Genomic DNA, 21073 nt, shown 5'->3' with positions numbered 1-21073 from the left:
GTGGGTAACAGACGTCTCCAAAAACGTCAGAGCACTTTTGCAAATATGTGATATCTTGACAAACCGAGCAGATATTTGAAGTTTACACTCCTACATTCTCAAACAGGAGCCCCAGCAGAGATGGATGGCTGGCGCGGCTCTCCGGAGCCCCCAGTCAGAGCAGATGCAGGGCCAGCAGGTGTGGAGACCCCTGGCTGAGGCAGCTGAAGCTGTGGGTGGCTGTCAGCCAGCTCAGGATGCCTTTTGGGCTGCAGCAGCATAAAATCCTCAGCAGGCTGGGTAAGCTTGCGTGAGCTCTCTGTGGAGGCTGTTGCAGCTGAGATGGCTCACCCGAGCGGTGCAAACTTAGTTACCTTCAAGGCTCCAGAGTCAGCTGAGGTCAGCAGCTCAGCCTCTGGGGAGGTTACAATCCCTGGAACAGCCAGGTCTCTACAACCAGAAACAGTCTTTGCATGTGCAGCTTCAGAACCAGACTTGAAGTTCCAGTTAGTGTCCGATGTCCCAGAAACACTCAGGTGCTCACTGAGCAATCTCTTGAGGCCAACACTCAGAAAATCAAACCGTCTTTGAGCCTTTGTGGGAACATTTATCGTCTGTGCTGGAAAGGTGGAAACATCTGGGAGATGCAGCCTTAACACACTGGGCTTCACAAGTCCTTGGAGGCAGCTCACTAAACTCAGGGATGCAGACAAAATCAGCACTTGCAGGAACACAATGTGCCCTCTCACAATGAGCTTGGAAGCATAAACTGAGTTTTCCTCACTGACTGTTTTAGACAGGATTGTGGGAGCAACACAAAAAGCAGCTTAAGCTGGAAACACACAGTTTAGTGTCTTTGCTGCTCGCTTTAAGTCACAATAAACAGGAAACTCATTGTGTCTCATGTCAGAATCACTCATATACAGGACAGGAAGAGGCGGAGCTTATTTCCTGCAGGGAGAGGTTAGCAGTCTGTGTCTTTCTCATTTCTGACTCCTAAAGAGCTGAAAAACACAGGCTGTTATTGGCTGGCTGACACTGGGATTAATGTCCTTGAAGCCAGCAGTCTTTAATGTCCAGGTTCAGAACGGGCAGGTGAAAAACAGTCCTTTATGTCCTCTGATGTTCAATAAACTGTCCTGATTACTGAGGGAGCAGAGAAAGTGCCTCCATTACTCACCACAGCTGGATTCCAGGATTTCAGAGCATCCAGCTGTGGAGAGGAGCGCCGGCGGCGTGGACGCAGTTTAGTAATCAGGGAACGGGAGACAGGAGGGAAACACAGCTGGGACCAATTACACACACGAGACAGGAAACAGTAACACAGGACTGTCAAAGTAAAACAGGAAATATAACACAGAGTCCAAAGTAAGGAGACGTGGGACACAGTGAAGACACAGAAACAGAAACCAGAACTATAATCACAAAACAAACTCAGAAACATAAAGAGTGAATCAGCTGATTCAGTGTTTGTGACAAAAACATGGATCCTGGTTAATAACTTTTATTTGTTTGTTTCTGTATTATTTTGTGTATCGTTCTTATGAGCTGTTGTTTTTTCAGTGAAATATTATTTCATTGTTTTAAGCTTTTTGTTGACTTTGAAGTGCTTAAGTTGATATTTTTGAACATTTAATTTGTTCGATTATTGTCGAGTCGATAAAACTGTCAAACGCACAGCTGCTTCCAGCACGGCCGGAGGAGAGGTGGCCGAGCAGACGCACAACACACACAGCTCACAGGTTTGCATTTCTAGATATTGCAGATGTTGCAGAAATTGAGAGTAAAGAACTCAGAGATCCAGCGCTGTCTCCTGCCCCTTATTTATACACCACAACACAACGACAGGCGTAACTCACACAAACGGGTAACATGAGGCTCAGATGCTTTGGACGTGTTCACATATACTGGACACAGAATGATGAAGATGGAGCTGCAGGAAGGAGGAAAAGAGGAAAAACACAGAAAAGATTCACAGATGTGGTGAAAAAGGACACGACAGCTTCTGTTTGTTAGTTTGGTTTTTCTTTATTTGGTAAAGATTCAGAAATAAAGAGAAGATCACATGTTTGAATATCATATTAACGTTCTGTAATTACAACAAGTTGTAAAATCTTTCCAGAGTGAGACAGAGACTGTGCAGAGACTGTAGAAGGACAGAGCAGCAGCAGAGCAGTCCAGATACACTGATGATCCTCTGTCAGATCCAGAGGGACACACAGGGCTGATGCTGGACTCTACATTGTGTCTGACAGTGGAGCTGTTCTCAGAGCAGTTCACTCTGCAGCACTGACAGTCATCTGCACTTCATTCCTCTGTCAGTCACTGCTGGATGAAGCTCTCCTCTCCACCTCCCAGTAACATGGCCCAGTCAGAGCGTCTCTACACACAAGCTGCTGCTGCTTCAACCTCTCTGGATCATCAGGACACAGCTGCTCCTCTCTCAGCACACACACCGTCCTGTTTACCATCATCACCACCTGCAGAGAGAAGGAGGAAGAGCAGAGGAGATAAACGAGTGTTTCCAGAGACTCTTCATCAGCTGTCAGTCAGTGATGCAGCACATCCAGTATAAAGAGCAGCAGGGACGTCAGTGCTGGGACTGTACTAGGACTCATTGTTGCTTCACTTTTTCTAATCTTTGGATTTTTATTGAAGTTGCTGAAAATGTTTTTCCCTCCTAGTTTGAGTTTGGACTTTCATTCATTAGAAGAACCTTGGTGTGTCCACTCTGAGCTCTGTAGGAACCCCAACAACAAGCCCAACAATCCAGATGGACGGTTCCAGCTGTTAACTGGAGGAATTCCATCCAAACATCTGCTCTCACTAAATTCTTCCTCACCTACAGACTGTGTTCTTCACTGCTTTAAACTTGGAAATCAATGCAGTCATTGGTCTGCGTGCTGCTTTGTTCAGAGAGCTGATTGGCTGTTGACAGTGTTTGATCAGAGCGTGTCAGCCGTTACTATGGTGACCATAAAGGTGAGAAACAGGAAGTGTTTGTGTCCAATCCTGAAGCCTGTCACCGTTCTCCTCTCACAGCTTCACTGAGAAGCTGCAGCTTTACAGGAAACACTGGATCTTTGTTTCATACTGACTGTGTTTAGTACAATACTGCTGACAGCACCACCCACTCACTCCATCACTCTACTTACTCCAGAGTCTCCAGTCTGTAGTCTGGACTCTGCTGAAGATCAGACAGCTGCTTCACATCTGGATCCTTCACGTTGTTTCCATACAGGTCCAGCTCTCTCAGATGGGAGGGGTTGGACTTCAGTGCTGCTGCCAGATAATCACAGCTGATCTTTGACAAACCACAGCCCCACAATCTGTATAAAGAATGAAAGATGTAAGTTTATTAGACAAAGTGCTTGAAATCATTCAGTGTTTCATCATCTGTTCAGAGCTGAAGAAGGTTCAGAATGTAGAAGTTTAGAAAATGGAAACTCCAAACAGCTGAAGCCAACAGGAAGTAGCTTCAAACAGGAAACTGTGCAGAGTTTCAGACTATATGTCCTGATGCAGCCAGTTGGATTTTGGAGATTTGAATCTCTGTTCTGTGACTAAGTCCTTGAATCATTTCTTCCAGTTGGTCCAACAAGACAGACTAAGTATTGGACATGTGTTGTGGCTCCATCAGGGGAGCTTCTAAATGTGATGTGATGGCCCCTCTGGGTCTGTCAGGTCACAGCACTGAAGAGAGCTCAAACTGGGCACACAGCTGTTCCAGTCTGGACCAAAGACTCTATACTGGGACTGAGGGACTGCTTTGACTGCACCCACTGGGACTTTTGAAAGGCTCATGTTCTCACTTAGATCATCGATTTCTACTGACATTTCTTTCTGGGAAAAATGGGGATTACTTTGGAAACAGGAAGTATTTTCCCCAATAAGCAGCCCTGGATTAGTAAATCACTCCAACATGTTCTCAGGCAGAAGAAGCTGTCTTGTTATGAGGGAGAGAAGAAAAAGATTGAGGCACAGAAACCTGTTGAAAGAGAGATAAAGCAGCTAAAATCAGGTGTAAAAGTAAAGCAGAGGATGAGCTGAATAAAGGACACTCAAGGCTGGCTTGGAAAGGAATGAAGTCCATGGTGGGGATGCAGAACAAGGAGCAAAGATGAATGTGATGCTGAATCAGCAGAAGACTTGGACTCATTTGATTCCAGCTTTGATATCATTGATTTCAATGAAGAGCTTTGTGATTGTAGCAAAGGGCTGGTAGCTCTGAGAGTCCCACTGATGAGGTGTTTGTGTGGAAATCTCTTAGTGGGACCAAAGAGAGAAAAAGCCCTGGTCCTGATGCTGTGGGAGGGAAATGATTGAAGTGTGCTGTGAGGAACTGACTGGGAGATTTTCACACATTTTCCAGTCCTCCTTGGAACAACAGGAAGTTCCCAGCATATGGAAACAAAGGTTAAGTGTCCTATGGCACTCAGTGATGATGGTGCTGTGGCCCCACCACCTCCACCTCTTTGTAAAGGAACTAACTGTAATCTGAAGCTTCAAATGGAACTAAGACTTCCTCCACTAGGTGGCAGTGTCTGATGAGAAAGTGTTAGTGGAGCTGGCCTGGAGTCAGAAACAGGAGGATGCAGGATTTGGGCTGAAATGGGCAAAAGTGGTTAGCACTAGTGCCTTAGAGCAAGAAGGTTGTAGGTTGAAGCTTGTTGGTCAGCTGGGCCTTTCTGTGGAGGTTGGATGTTCTCCCACAGTCCAATGAAATGCTGCTTAGGTTCATTGGTGCTTCTACATTGGCTGTAGGTGTGGATGTGAGGGAGTGCTTCTCTGTCGCTCTCTGTTGGCCCTGTGATGGACTGCTCACCTGTGCAGGTGGACCACGCCTCTTGCCCTATGACAGCTAGGGCACAGGCTGCAGCCCTGTGAGCCTAAGCTGAATAAACAGTTAGCAAAAATGATCCATAGATGGCCTGAAATCCCCCAGTTAGCAGTTTGGTAGATAGCTATGACATGCTAATCCCATCCAGCAGCTGTATTCTACCTGTAAGCTGATCCCTGCTGAGCCAAAGCACTTTTTCATATACAAATTACAACCTTTAATAGAAACCTATTGGTCAGCATCTTATTAGCCTGCTGTTAGCTTCATTCCACAGAAAACTGAGAGAAACTAACAGAGTTGATAAAGAATAAAGAGAAATGTGCTGATTTAAAGCCTTTGAAGTGCTTCAGATGATCTCTGTCCACTTCTGTCCACTCATTCATTCATGTAAGCTTTCTAATGCAGCTTTGATCTTCACAGTCTGCTTGATGAAACTCATTCTAACCCTGAATGTCAGAGTGTTCCTCCTTCTCTTTCCCATCATTCATGCTGGCAGTGGAGGAGATTTGGATGTTGGACTGTGTTTTGGATGATGTGTGTATGTTTGTGTTGGACTGCTGTCTGTAAAGCAAACGCACATTTTGCTTTGGATTTCAGTGTCACACAGACTTTAAGGTGCAATGAAGAGTTTGAGAGTTTCACAGTGAATTTTCCAGTGGAGGATTTTTCTTCTTCTTTGAAGGTTTGAAATGTGAACATTGTTCTGCTGCAGTCAATGGACTAAACCAGAGAAGAAGAAAACAGACTTTACCATGAAGATCCTCAGTGTGGATCAGTATAATATCAGCCTGATGTCTGCAGTTTAGTGTCAGCACAACTTTCACATCATATTCATCTCAGCACAACTAAAACATGCTGACTGACCTCAGAGTTTCAAGTTTACATCCTGGACTCTCCAGGAAACCACACAGATGCTTCACTCCTGGATCCTGCAGCTTGTAGTTGAAGCTCAGGTCCAGCTCTCTCAGATGGGAGGGGTTGGACTTCAGTGCTGCTGCCAGATAATCACAGCTGATCTCTGACAAACCACAGCTCTCCAATCTGTATAAAGAATGAAAAACGTAAGTTTATTAGACAAAGTGCTTGAAATCATTCAGTGTTTCATCATCTGTTCAGAGCTGAAGAAGGTTCAGAATGTAGAAGTTTAGAAAATGGAAACTCCAAACAGCTGAAGCCAACAGGAAGCAGCTTCAAACAAACACAACAAGAGAAAAAACTCTGAATGTTTCACATTAAAGTCGTACATTTCTCATAAAAACAGGACAAAGACTTGAAAAAGTCGTGTTTTTCCTTCCAGGAACCACATGGCTTCACTTTTAAAGGTGAAGTGTGACAGAAATGGACATATTTGAAGTCCAACACCTTTTTCCAGTCCCATTATTAAAGCAGACAAACTACAAGCTCATTTTCATTCCAACAAGTCATCTTCTGACCTGGACTAACAACACTGGTCTCTATGTGCAGCTGGCTGTGAGACCAGTGCTCAGGGAGCGTCTACAAAGTGCAACACTGAAAGAACATCACACACTCATTTGCTTCCAGCACTTTCACACAAACATCTACTGTCATTATTGTCACCAAACTCTGTGGATCCTTTATTGCAAATTCAAATGGGATCAAATGGTCAGACAAAAGAGGGTTATGAGGAAATATGATGAAATGTTGAGTATTAGCAGCAAGTTATTGAATCATTTTCCTCAGAAACCAAACAAAATGATTGACAAACATGTTTTTACAAACTCAGTGTTGGACTTGGATCAGCAGGATAAGCTGATGTTTAAAGGCATTCGAGTCTCGCTGTATGAGAGTCGAGTTCTTACTCAATATTTATGGATGAATGAAACAGAGACTGCAGCAAACAGAGACTGCAGCGTGTTGTGCGCTCTGCTGAGAAGGTGATTGGCTGCAGACTCCCATCTTTGCAGGACCTGTACACCTCCAGGACATTGCGGCGTGCAGCTCGGATCTCAGCTGACCCTTCTCACCCTGGACACAGTCTGTTTGACCTGCTCCCCTCAGGCAGGAGGCTCCGGTCCATTCGCACCAGAACCTCTCGCCATAAGAACAGTTTCTTCCCCTCTGCTGTTGGACTCATGAACAATAACCATATGACTGTCCCCGCCACTAACACATGACCCTACGCTGTGTCACTGCATCATTCCATGTTTGGCACTGATCACCACCTGCACTCATGTATATATCTTTCAACGTAGCACTCTTAATTCTTATTCTCATGTATATATCTCATGTATATCTCATGCACATATCTTCCCACGTAGCACTTTTAATTCTTATCCCTACTTTTATTTTTTTCCATGTCTATTTAAGTGCTATTTATGACAGCATGTTTGCACTGAAGCACCGCAGCAATTTCCTAATGTTGTAAACCTGCTCAACATTTGGCAATAAACCCCATTCTGATTCTGATTCTGATTCTGATGATGTTCTTTCAGTGTTGCACTTTGTAGACGCTCCCTGAGCCTCACAGCCAGCTGCACATGGACCAGCTGACATTACCCAGCATTAGAGGCGGCTGTAAAAAATTCATGTTCCCATTTAAATGGTTTTAATTTGAATAAAACGATGTTGATTCATTCAATCCTGAATCGATGTTTAATATAAATGTATTTTGCCAGAATCTCAGGTTAAAGCTCACAAACTATTTCAACAAGCAGCAAACAGCTAAAACAGTAAATGAGAGCAGCTAAACACACAAAGATGGAAACACAGAGCGTGGATCGTTCACTCGACGGCACGTACACGGACACGCCGTCGGGGCTGAAAGTGGACAGCTCACAGATCCTGAAGCTGCAGGTTTCATCTGTCTCCAACCAAAACTGAGTGAAGCAGCAGCAAAAGAAGATCCAAACTCTGCTTCACGTTTGATCAATATGCTCATGAATTCTCTCTGACTTTGGCTGTTCCTGCCTGCACAGCTCTCTCTCTCTCAGTGTACTCCAAGAACAGCTTCAAACATCTGTTTCTGCATCATTCACTGTTTATTAGCCACCAGTCTGCTGTTGTGTTCAGTGCTGTCGGCCTCTGACAGTAAAGCCTCATTTCTGCTGTTCCATGGAAACTTTTTAAAATGATGACAGATTACAAACTCTCAGCTGTGTCTGTAATCAAACCTCTGTAACTTTGCTTCACTTCAGCAGCATCAGCTCATGTTCACATGTTGCTTCATGGTTTGCTTCAGTTTTTGATCGACTGCAGAATATTTTGAAGGTTATCTGCTATAAAAAGCCAGAAGAGGAAAATCTGCTTCATGTGTTTCTGTTTGATCCTCAGTGACTTTGACACAAAGGCCTCTGCTGTGATGATCACACCTCTGATCAAGTCTCACAGTGTCACAACTGATAAATGATCAGAGTTAGAATATTTCTGACTGTCTGCTGTGTGCCGTGACCTTTGACCTGCTAAAGACAGTCAGCTGTGGATTATTCATTGTTGTGTCTGATACTTAGAACTGTGAGGAAGAAGCTACACAGTTAATCAGGGTCCCCTCTCTCTGAATCAGGAAAGGTGGGCAGGCCGCGTGTGGGCCGCGGGCCATACGTTGAGTATCACTGTTTGAAATGTGAACATTGTTCTGCTGCAGTCAATGGACTAAACCAGAGAAGAAGAAAACAGACTTTACCATGAAGATCCTCAGTGTGGATCAGTATAATATCAGCCTGATGTCTGCAGTTTAGTGTCAGCACAACTTTCACATCATATTCATCTCAGCACAACTAAAACATGCTGACTGACCTCAGAGTTTCAAGTTTACATCCTGGACTCTCCAGGAAACCACACAGATGCTTCACTCCTGGATCCTGCAGGTTGTTGTTGTCGCTCAGGTCCAGCTCTCTCAGATGGGAGGGGTTGGACTTCAGTGCTGCTGCCAGATAATCACAGCTGATCTCTGACAAACCACAGCTCTTCAATCTGTATAAAGAATGAAAGATGTAAGTTTATTAGACAAAGTGCTTGAAATCATTCAGTGTTTCATCATCTGTTCAGAGCTGAAGAAGGTTCAGAATGTAGAAGTTTAGAAAATGGAAACTCCAAACAGCTGAAGCCAACAGGAAGCAGCTTCAAACAAACACAACAAGAGAAAAAACTCTGAATGTTTCACATTAAAGTCGTACATTTATCATAAAAACAGGACAAAGACTTGAAAAAGTCGTGTTTTTCCTTCCAGGAACCACATGGCTTCACTTTTAAAGGTGAAGTGTGACAGAAATGGACATATTGAAATCAATGATATCAAAGCTGGAATCAAATGAGTCCAAGTCTTCTGCTGATTCAGCATCACATTCATCTTTGCTCCTTGTTCTGCATCCCCACCATAAATATAAAGAGGCAAAACTCACATTTTCCAAAATCCTCTTTAAGCTTTGACAATAAAGGAAGATAGTTTTATACAAGTCTTTGTGGTTTTCTTGTCACCCAGATGCCCGAGTACTTAAACTTGTTATAGCTGGGTTTAAAAGTGGCTAAAATACACAAAACTCCCCAGTTGTCGTACAGATAGACTTTTCCTCGCTCTTCCCAAAATTCACTTTATATCCAGAAATTGTCCCAAATTCCTTAAGTATGCATTAAGGTGACCTTGAGGCTCTTAAAGGCGCCTATAAATAAAACGTATTATTATTATTATTGTAAGTCTATCCAAAAGTTTGCGGAGGCTGTTCGATGGGTTGGAAATAAATAAAATCCTGTCGTCGGCATAAAGAGAGACTTCATGTTCGATACCCCCTCCATGTTTTCCCTCAACACCAACACATTGTCTCAGAGTAACAGCTAGCGGTTCAATGGCAAAAAGGAGACAGAGGGCATCCCTGTCCTGGGGGGCAGATTATTGTTAGTCCGGACGGCTGTTAGAGGGGAGCAATACAATACTTTTATCCAAGATACAAAATTAAAGCCACATTTTTTAAGCGTATAAAAAAAAATCCCATCTCACCCGATCCAACGCCTTTTCTGCGTCAAGCCAAATGACAGTTTCCAATGTATCACCTTTAACATGGGTATAAATGATATTTAATAGAGCTCTAATGTTCAAAAAAGAGTGCCTAATAAAGCCCGTCTGGTGAAATAATGGAGGACAAATACTTGTGTAAGCGACGGGCCAACACTTGAGCCAGGATCTTGGTGTCTGTGTTGAACAAAGATATTAAACGACATGAACGACAATCTAAATGGTCTTTTTCCTGTTTTACAATTAAACACATCACTGCTTGATGCATTGTTGGAGGCAACGACTGTGAGAGGAAGGATTCTTCAAAAGTTGATTTTAACAGTGAATTCAGTCGGTCAGAAAACTTTATGAAAAAATCAGATGGATACCCGTCGGGGCAGCAGATTTTCCAGACTGCATGCTCCGTACGGCCGTTTCAATTTCAACATTAGAGACAGGTTCCTCCAGACTAGCGATCGCATCTTCTCCCAAGGAGGGAATATCAAACACCTTATTGAAATCATTGTGGATCTCAAGGATAGTTTGGTTGTCTGTAGACCTTATTCCCTGGTCATTGTAGATCTCAAGGATAGTTGGTTAGCTGTTCTTAGTCGTAGCTGGTGAGCTGATAACTCGCCTGTTTTTTCTCCATGTTCATAAGCGTAGCTGCAACTTTGACTAAGCTTGTTTTGTAGATATGAGATTGTATTCAGTTTGTCATTGTAACCGCTGTGTATATAATACAGGCTCAGGAGAGTGGCTGCACACAGCATGTAGTTTAGTGTCACGGTCACAGTAGCTGACCGTATGGAGAGTGTGTGGAGGACTCAGGCGCAGACACTGGCGCAGACATGAAACTGAGTTTTGAACGAAAAGCGTGCCTTTATTTCGGCTGAAGACATCAAACAAGGCAGAATCACAGTGAAGAGAACTAAACTGGGGAACTAATACTATAATAAATCATGAAGACACGGAAAGCTATGGCTAAGAATACAAAAGACTGGGCATGAAAATATGGAGGGTGGGAACACAGATGATGCGACACAGAGACTAAATACACATGAGGGATGATCAAGTTCCAAACATTAAAACTGTCAAACCTGCAGGGGGGATTGGCTGTTCCAAACCTGAAAAATTATTTCTGGGCAGCTCAGATGAGACCCCTGACTGTATGGGTGCGGGATTTGTCTGAAACTCAGTGGCTAAACATTGAGAAGACAATGTGCGAAAGATCATTGGAATCCCTGCTTTGTTCTAACATTTCAATTAAAAATGTGCATATGGGGGAACGGACGAGGGTCACACTAAAGATTTGGCGTAGAATCAAACAATCATTTGGTCTTCCAAAAGAAATTTCAATTCTATCAAGCCTCTCCTCCCTGCAGGGTTTTTCTCCTATTGTGGAAGACTCTGGCTTCAGAGCATGGTCATATAGCGGGCTTCATAAACTTTGTCATGTTGTGAGGAATGGGCACCTGAGCTCATTTGAACAGTTGAGGTCAGTTTCGGCTTCCTTCTTCTGACTTTTTTAGATTTCTGCAGCTAAGAAGCCTTTTGACAAAACATAAAGAATGGAGGCAAGTTTTGGAGCCCTCACCCATTGAGGAAATATTTCTAAAAACATTTCAAAGTAATTCCTCCCCAAAATTAATCAGTCATTTTTATAACGCATTTATGAGTTTCAATACAAATGCAACTTTGGATATTAAGGCAAGGTGGGAAGCTGAGACTGGCACTCAAATCTCAGAGGACACCTGGGAAGAGGTGTTCGGTGAAGCCCATCTGGTGACTAATTCTGGGCTGTGGAGAGAATTTAAATGGAAGGTGGTCATGAGATATTTTAGAACCCCAGAGATAATTGCCAAAATGAAGCCTACAAATCCTGACACCTGCTGGCGAAATTGTGGTACTTCTTTAGGAACCCACTCACATATATTCTGGTCATGCCCAAAAATCTGCTCACTTTGGAATGACATATTTAAAGTTCTCAGTACAGTTTTCCAACAACCATTAACAAAAGACCAACAGTTAGCCATTTTAGGAGTCTTACCAAAGGGTTTTGCGGGAAACAATAAAACGTATCTCTTAAGAATCTTACAGCAGCACTAAAGTGTATGACTATTAAATGGCTGAATCTTGACCCACCTTCATATAATATGTGGATTGATAAAGCAAGAGAAATTTACCAGATGGAGGAAATAACATCTGCTCTGCGGATTCAGAGAGAATTGTTTACTGAGCGTTGGCGACCCATACATGCTTTACTGTTTCAATAATTTAGCATAGGTCTGTTTCGTTTTGTCCATTTACGGCTAAGTTTGTCACAAGTTATTTAATATTACATAAAGTTTTTGTTTTGTTTTCTTTTTTTTATGTTGTTGTCTGTTTGTTTGCTTGCTTGGGTTTTGTTTTGTGCTTCCTAATTGCAGTTCTTATTTTAATCTAGATTTCTGCATTGCAGTTCCTGTAACTGTCCTACTTGTGAACATTGACAAGTACAAGTTGCAATGTTGTAAATTATAATAAAAATTGAGTTAAAAAAAAAAAATGAACATTAAAGTTGTACATTTCTCATAAAAACAGGACAAAGACTTGAAAAAGTCGTGTTTTTCCTTCCAGGAACCACATGGCTTCACTTTTAAAGGTGAAGTGTGACAGAAATGGACATATTTGAAGTCCAACACCTTTTTCCAGTCACATTATTAAAGCAGACAAACTACAAGCTCATTTTCATTCCAACAAGTCATCTTCTGACCTGGACTAACAACACTGGTCTCTATGTGCAGCTGGCTGTGAGACCAGTGCTCAGGGAGCGTCTACAAAGTGCAACACTGAAAGAACATCACACACTCATTTGCTTCCAGCACTTTCACACAAACATCTACTGTCATTATTGTCACCAAACTCTGTGGATCCTTTATTGCAAATTCAAATGGGATCAAATGGTCAGACAAAAGAGGGTTATGAGGAAATATGATGAAATGTTGTGTATTAGCAGCAAGTTATTGAATCATTTTCCTCAGAAACCAAACAAAATGATTGACAAACATGTTTTTACAAACTCAGTGTTGGACTTGGATCAGCAGGATAAGCTGATGTTTAAAGGCATTTGAGTCTCGCTGTATGAGAGTCCAGTTCTTACTCAATATTTATGGATGATGTTCTTTCAGTGTTGCACTTTGTAGACGCTCCCTGAGCCTCACAGCCAGCTGCACATGGACCAGCTGACATTACCCAGCATTAGAGGCGGCTGTAAAAAATTCATGTTCCCATTTAAATGGTTTTAATTTGAATAAAACGATGTTGATTCATTCAATCCTGAATCGATGTTTCATATAAATGTATTTTGCCAGAATCTCAGGTTAAAGCTCACAAACTATTTCAACAAGCAGCAAACAGCTAAAACAGTAAATGAGAGCAGCTAAACACACAAAGATGGAAACACAGAGCGTGGATCGTTCACTCGACGGCACGTACACGGACACGCCGTCGGGGCTGAAAGTGGACAGCTCACAGATCCTGAAGCTGCAGGTTTCATCTGTCTCCAACCAAAACTGAGTGAAGCAGCAGCAAAAGAAGATCCAAACTCTGCTTCACGTTTGATCAATATGCTCATGAATTCTCTCTGACTTTGGCTGTTCCTGCCTGCACAGCTCTCTCTCTCTCAGTGTACTCCAAGAACAGCTTCAAACATCTGTTTCTGCATCATTCACTGTTTATTAGCCACCAGTCTGCTGTTGTGTTCAGTGCTGTCGGCCTCTGACAGTAAAGCCTCATTTCTGCTGTTCCATGGAAACTTTTTAAAATGATGACAGATTACAAACTCTCGGCTGTGTCTGTAATCAAACCTAGGTAACTTTGCTTCACTTCAGCAGCATCAGCTTATGTTCACATGTTGATTCATGGTTTTCATGGTTGATTTACCTCATTTTTTCAAAAATGACCTCTGACAGGAAAGTCTCATTTCTGCTGCTCAACACTGAAGAAATGTCAACTTTTCAAAATGATGACAAATTGGAAAACACCTAAACCCAGGAGATGTAACCCTTCTCTCTGGGGCGGAGGCAAGCGGACCACCTCTTTGATTAGAGCTGTGTCTCTAATCAAAGCAGAGATGGAACGATGCCACCTTTTTTTTTTAATATCTTGCTGCATTTTGTATAAGTTCATACTCAAGTTTAAAAAATCTAAACACTAAAGCTGTTCTGTTATACCTGTCTGCAAAAACACACTGCAGCCAAAACATTAGACAATACTGATCTTTGTATTTAAACTTTTTTCAGAACTTTAAATCTAAGTATTTAAAGTAATATTCAAAAGTCATTTAAATCATTTTTATGCAGACTTCAAAAACTCTGGTTGTGAATAAAAGAAGTGCAACATCAGCACAAAATAATGTTTCTATTGAACAACTAACACAAACAGGTTGTAGAATGGAGCCTTTTATACTCACAGCTGAACAGAAACAACATCCAGAGTGGAAAACAGTGCAAATAACTGCAAACAGGCTTCATGACACTCATGTTTGATCAGATTCACTCCCTGCTCTCACACACCAACTCCAGACCTGCATTCATCTTTTCCCTCTGAACCCCCCAAACATACAAACCCTGAGACACTACCATTGCCCTTTCACTGACTGCCCCACTCCACCATTTGACCCTTAGAACTGAAGACGCTTCTCTCATAAGAGGTGAAACATCTTCAAGGAAACTTAAAGAAGTCCAGACGCTTTTCTTTCCAAGCTTCTTAGACTACGATGACCTGGATGTCTGAGAACCTTCACAGACTGATTTTACAAGAACAACTTGTGTCAAAAATCCCTGGCAGTGCCTCTCTGTCACACACACAAATCACTACAGTTACAAATTTAATAACTTAAAAAGTAAAAAGACCACTTTTGAGCCGTGTCTTTTTGGCCGTAAAGAATACCAAAGGACCGGAATTTAATAACATTAAAAGCAAACAATAAATGAGCAAAGTAGTGCATGATAAATATAGACAAATACAAAGTGCAATATAGAAACACTGGGTAAAAAGAAATGAACAATTAAAAAGCAGGATAAAAGATGTGAGCAGTAGTTAAACAGTAGAAATAAATATATAATAAACAAACAAAAATAGATAATAAATGAAAGCCAGGTCTGAAAGGTGAGTTTGGCTTTAAAAGCATGAAAACACACTGCTGTCTTCAGGAAGGCTGCTCCAGTAACAGAAAGTCATCTACATGTGGGTTTAGTTCTGACTTTAGGGACAAGTAAAAAAAACAAAATAAAATAAAAACATCTGTCCAGACAACCTGACAGTCAAAAATATAAACTCAGGAACTTAAAAGGAAAATTGTGCTGACTTTGAACGTCCGCATCAAGATAAACTTACAGATTTAAGAGTCAAAAAGTGTCAAAAAGTCTGTATCCTTACCTGAGAGTTTCAAGTTTACAGTCAGGACTCTTTAGTCCAACACACAGCAAATCCAATCCTGAATCCTGCAGGTAGTTCGAGCTCAGGTCCAGCTCTCTCAGATGATTGGATGGGGAGCTGAGAATTTCAGACAAAGCTTCAAAGCTTCTTTTTGAGAGTTTACAATCTCTCAGCCTGAGGAAGAATAACAATGGAGACATATTCTTTTATTCATCTAGCATTATTAAACATATTTGTTCATAGATTCACTTACAGCACTTTCTTGGATGCTTTGACCACTGGCAGCAGCTTCAAAAATGCCTTCTCTGAACGGGAGTATTTCTCCAGGTCGAACTCATCCAGATCTGATGACAGTAAGATGAAGACCAGAGCCGACCACTGAGCAGGAGACAGTTGATCTGTGGAGAGACGTCCTGATCTCAGGGACTGTTGGATCTCCTCCACTAGAGAACGATCATCCAGTTCATTCAGACAGTGGAACAGGTTGATGCTTTTCTCTGCAGACAGTTTCCCACTGAGCTTCTTCTTGATGTAGTGAACTGTTTCCTGATTGGTCTGTGAGCTACTTCCTGTCTGTGTCAGCATGCATAGGAGATCCTGATTGGTCTGCAGTGAAAGACCCAGGAGGAAGCGGAGGAACAAGTCCAGGTGTCCATTTGGACTCTCTAAGGCTTTGTCCACAGCACTCTGGTAGAAGTCTTTTACAGTAAGTGTTTTCTGGAAGATTTTAAAGCGAGGAGATTGTTTCTTAAGCAGGTTGACTCCAGAGTTGATGAAGGTCAGATAGACATGAAGAGCAGCAAAGAACTCCTGAATGCTCAGATGGATGAAACAGTAAACAACGTTGTTGAACATGTGGCACTCATCAGCTTTAAAGATCTGTGTGAACACTCCTGAGTACACTGAGGCTGCTCTGATATCGATGCCACACTCTGTCAGGTCTGATTCATAGAAGATCAGGTTTCCTTTCTGCAGCTGATCAAAGGCCAGTTTTCCCAGAGACTCAATGATCTTCCTGCACGACTCTGTCTCAGCTCCTCCATCATACTTGATGTCCTTCGTTTTTAGGTGAAATAGCACAAGGCGTAGGTAGAGCTCTGTGAGAGTCTTAGGCAGATCTTCGCTCTCTTTGTTCTTCATGACAAACTCCAGAACTGTAGCAGTGATCCAGCAGAAGACTGGGATGTGGCACATGATGTGGAGGCTTCGTGATGTCTTGATGTGGGAGATGATGCTGCTGGCCTGCTCCGAATCTCCGAATCTCTTCCTGAAGTACTCCTCCTTCTGTGGGTCAGTGAACCCTCTGACCTCTGTCACCACGCCAACACAGTCAGGAGGGATCTGATTGGCTGCTGCAGGTCGTGTGGTTATCCAGAGGCGAGCAGAGGGAAGCAGTTTCCCCCTGATGAGGTTTATCAGCAGCACATCCACTGAGGTGGACTTTCTAGGGTCAGTCAGGATTGTAGTTTTGTGGAAGTCCAGAGGAGGTCGACACTCATCCAGACCATCAAAGATGAACACAACCTGGAAGTCTTCAAAGATGTAGATTCCTGCTTTTTTGGTTTCAGTAAAGAAGTGATGAACAAGTTCCACCAAGCTGAACTTTTCCTCTTTCAGCAGATTCAGCTCTCTGAAAGTGAATGGAAACATGAACTGGATGTCCTGGTTGGCTTTGTCTTCAGCCCAGTCCAGAGTGAACTTCTGTGTTAGGACTGTTTTCCCAATGCCAGCCACTCCCATTGTCAGCACTGTTCTGATTGGTTTATCTCTTCCAGGTGGGAGTTTAAAGATGTCTTCTTGTCTGATGGTTGTTTCTGGTCTGTCTGGTTTCCTGGATGCTGTTTCAATCTGTCTGACCTCATGTTCATCATTGACCTCTGCAGTCCCTCCCCCTGTGATATAGAGCTCTGTGTAGATCTGACTCAGGAGGGTCGGGTTTTCTGTTGTAGAAATCCCCTCGAGCACACACTGGAACTTCTGCTTCAGGTCTGACTTGAGTTTGAGCTGACACTCAGTGAGAATCTCTGCATGAATAAACAGCAAATGACACAAATGAGAAAACTGCATTCTGGTTACTGTGGTTATGTGTTCAGTTCACTGGACTCTTGGTGTCATGATCCGGGTGAGTCTGAGTAACTTTCCACAGCATCAGCTCTCCTCCCCTGGGTGGAGCCCTCCTCACTCCTCCGTGCTCCTCACCTGTTGCCAATTACTCCGGCAGTATTTATGAGCAGCACTCACAATGAACCTTCTCCAGATTGTGTGCTTACCACAGTCAGTTCTCTGCCTCACATTTTGTCTTGTGCTCCTCAGCTTGTTTCGCGTAACCCTCTTTTCCTGTTCCCTAGTCGGCACCTGGATATATCTTCCAACTCTCGCCATAAGTCACGCCTCAGGATTCTGGCCTGCCACTGCTGGGAAAACTCACTCTTGCAAACTGCCATCCTCACCTGCCTGCCTCCCTGTGCACCCACATCTCACTCTGTACCCAGATTTAATTCATCTCCTCCTCCAGCTGATCTCCACCTGCAGCCACGTAACACCTCTTAGTTTTTAAATCTTGGACTCATTCACTACACTGTGGACCACTCTGATTATTATCTCCTTTGTTCCAGTGATCCTGGATAGTTTCTATTCGCCCGTTTCTGCCCCTGTTGTTCCTTTGACCTGCCTCAGCTTATGTTCTGGCCTCAGCTCTGCACTTCTCATAATACCTCGCTTGCTGTTGAATTTAGCCGTGATTCAGCTTTCTCCGTCAAGAAATCTAGTAAAATACATTTCTGTTAAAAGTCACTCAGCCTCCGTTTTTTGGTTCTGTGCTTGACTCCATTCCTTTTCATGAGCCATTGAGCCCTGACACTTGGGTTATAACTGAGGGCAGGTTTTATAGAGACACATTCGATTTAATTATGTTTATTTATACAGCACCAAATCAATACTAGCAACATTTCACATATTACATAAACAACACTATGGAGCCAGTGATGAATAAATATGTAGAATAAATGAAAGAATTTCAAGTATAAAAGTTTTTTTTTAATTCCTCCAAATAACAACAACAGTCACCCCAATGTGCTTTATATTGTAAGATAAAGAACCTACAATAATACAACTGAAAAAAAAAACAAATATCTTTTTGGGTCCTGAAAACTGAAGGCTCTGCCTCCCATTCTACTTTTAAATACTCTGTGAACAACAAGTAGGCCTGCAGAGCGAGAGCGAAGTGCTCTAACAGGGTCATATGGTACTACAAGGTCATTAAGATAAGATGGGGCCTGATTATTTAAGACCTTGTATGTGAGGAGCAGGATTTTGAATTCAATTCTGGATTTAACAGGAAGCCAATGAAGGGAAGCCGATACAGGAGAAATCTGCTCTCTCTTTCTAGTCCCTGTCAGGACTCTTGCTGCAGCATTTTGGATTAGCTGAAGGCTTTTCAGCGAGTTTTTTGGACATCCTGATAATAATGAATTACAGTCGTCCAGCCTGGAAGTAATAAATGCATGAACTAGTTTTTCAGAGTCTCTCTGAGACAGGATATTTCTAACTTTAGTTGCACAAATGGAAGAAAGCAGTCTTACATGTTTGTTTAATATGTGCGTTGAAGGACATGTCCTGGTCAAAAATGACTCCAAGGTTCCTCACAGCGTTACTGGAGGCCAAGGTAATGCCATCCAGAGTAAGAATCTGCTTAGATACCATATTTCTAAGATTTTCAGGGCCGAGTACAATTACCTCAGTTTTATCTGAATTAAGAAGCAGAAAGTTAGCGGCCATCCAGGTCTTTGTGTCTTTAAGACATTCCTGCAGTTTAACTCATTGGTGTGTGTTATCTGACTTCATGGACAGATGGAGCTGGGTGTCATCTGCATAGCAGTGTAAATGTATGCTATGTCTTCTAATGATGCTGCCTAAGGGAAGCTTGGTAACGGGAGCGTTGCCAGCAGAAGGCTGAAGTGGAATCTCCCAGAAAGCTGCAGAAGAAAAAACATGAGCTGAAATGGTGGATTTTAGTCATATAAGGAGAACTGTGGCTTTCCTCCAACCTTTGACCAATCACCTTAGTGTCCTGTTTATAAACCATAATAAAAAGCATTTACTGTCTGGGCATTTTTTTGTTTGGGTCTCCAAACAGCAGAAAGAAATGGCAGCCATTTTTTTAACTTTACCTTCAACTGGTAAATAGATTTAAGAGAAAGCACTTTGATCATATTTGTGACGTGTCCCAAACTGTTGTTGTCGCCTCATTTATGTTGATAAAACAGCTCTAAAACCAATCTGACAATATAAATCTGTAAAATGGGCAGAAAACCTGCTGCTGGTCCCATTTTAATCAAACCAACCCAAAGAGCAGATATTCATGTGTACACAGGAGGTTATTTGTGCAGATGCATAAAACACAAACTGTTGGCTTTCTGCAGTCTCTCACTCCTGAAAGTGTTGGCAAGTGCTTTGGATTTATTATTTATATGGATTTTAATGGCACCTGTGTAATGTTAACTAAGGTTTTTATTGTTTATGTATTTTTTGTTTAGTCATTCCCTGACTTACCTGTGGGTTCTGGGATGGTTTTATTTAAATTCTCCAACAGATCATTCTCGTTTATCCTCCCCAAAAGATTTTTAGTGACTTCAAAAGTGTTGATAGAGTAGGTATCAAACATCAGATCCACTATGTCCGTCCTCTCTGCATTCTCCAGTTTACTCACTGGGATTGCTGGTAAACCTTCTACAGACCCGTTCTTCAGATGCCACTTAAATTTTTCAAAGTCATCACGTCCCAAATCCTCCAAAGTCCCCAGAAGGATTTCTTTAGGTGTCGTCATATTTTACCCTGTAAGGACCCGATAAACAAAGACTGTAACAACAGCTGGAGAGGTAATTGTCTGATTTATCAGAATTTAACTTGATTCTAACAGCAGTTCATCACAATAAATTTCTAAGGCTCAGAATGCAACAAAATTGCACATGAAGAAGCACATAGAGAAGTATCCAAGTAACACTTTGCTACAATATAAAACAAACTATTATAAATAAAGAAAATATATAAACTAAATATATACACTACCCGTCAAACGTTTTAGAACAGCCCAATTTTTCCAGTGTTTTTGTCACGGTTTGCGAGCCGTGTGTAAATTATCAAAGGACCCTTTATGCAGGCAGCTCAGATGCAAGTGAGTTTATTCATCACATGGTGATACAAACAGAAATGGCGAAGGTGAGCATGGAAACTAAGCAAAAACCTAAAAACTAATAGTACACGAAGGGAAGACGAAAACACGGAACACAAGGGGTGGGAGCAAAGCACCACAACACATCACTATATAGACAGTTACACAGAGGGAGACACAGAAGGCAACAACACAGGGCGGAACAAATGGACAGAGAAGACTAAACACAGAACAGAGTGCACAGAGAAACAAGGGGGGCAGGGAATCAAAACCTAGGAAGCATAGAATAACTCACAAACTAAACTGACATAACACAAAAATCACAAAGAACTGAAACCACTAGCTCAGGAGACCCAGGACCCTGACAGATACACAGACAAACCAGCAACTAACAGAGGCAAACACAAGGTTTAAATACACAGAGGGATAACGAGGGAATGAGACACAGAAGGAGGACACAGCTGGGAGTGATTGACAAGACGAGACAGAGGAAACGCAAACTAAACACACTGACATGAGACACGGACCTTCACAACAAAGCAGGAAATAGAAAGACTGAACTTAGAGGTACAACAAAACACAGAACCAAAACGTAAGAATAAACAAAGATACATCATGAAATCAAAGATTAACAATACAAAACAGAAAACACTGAGTCACAGACCCAGGATCGTGACAGTTTTATTGAAAATATCCTTTTTATTTCTCATTGCACTCT

General features: G+C 42.2%; 2 protein-coding genes across 2 annotated transcripts in view; both read right to left on the bottom strand.

The window, feature by feature from the left end:
• Positions 1-1993: 1993 nt before the first annotated feature.
• Positions 1994-21073, bottom strand: part of LOC147302771 (ribonuclease inhibitor-like) — a 192669-nt gene continuing 173589 nt past the window's right edge. Inside the window, exons 5-6 of the mRNA XM_086283598.1 lie at positions 3135-3308; positions 1994-2459 (exon numbers count right to left, since the gene is read on the bottom strand). Coding sequence (XP_086139724.1) covers positions 2453-2459; positions 3135-3308 — 181 coding nt within the window. The 3' untranslated portion in view covers positions 1994-2452. The remainder of the gene's footprint in view (positions 2460-3134; positions 3309-21073) is intronic.
• LOC147302780 (NLR family CARD domain-containing protein 3-like) lies at positions 15182-20010 on the bottom strand. The gene is made up of 3 exons (XM_086284446.1): positions 19737-20010; positions 15439-17209; positions 15182-15359 (listed from the first exon to the last, which is right to left on the bottom strand). The coding sequence occupies exons 1-3, from the start codon at positions 20008-20010 to the stop codon at positions 15182-15184; spliced, it is 2223 nt and encodes a 740-aa protein (XP_086140572.1).

This window comes from Aulonocara sp. 'chitande type north' Nkhata Bay, linkage group LG23, assembly GCF_057382095.1.
Source record: "Aulonocara sp. 'chitande type north' Nkhata Bay isolate Kocher_YH1m ecotype deep benthic linkage group LG23, A_spYH_male_GT1.1, whole genome shotgun sequence".
Classification (NCBI taxonomy): Eukaryota; Metazoa; Chordata; class Actinopteri; order Cichliformes; family Cichlidae; genus Aulonocara; species Aulonocara sp. 'chitande type north' Nkhata Bay.
This window is presented reverse-complemented; position numbering and strand designations above follow the sequence as displayed.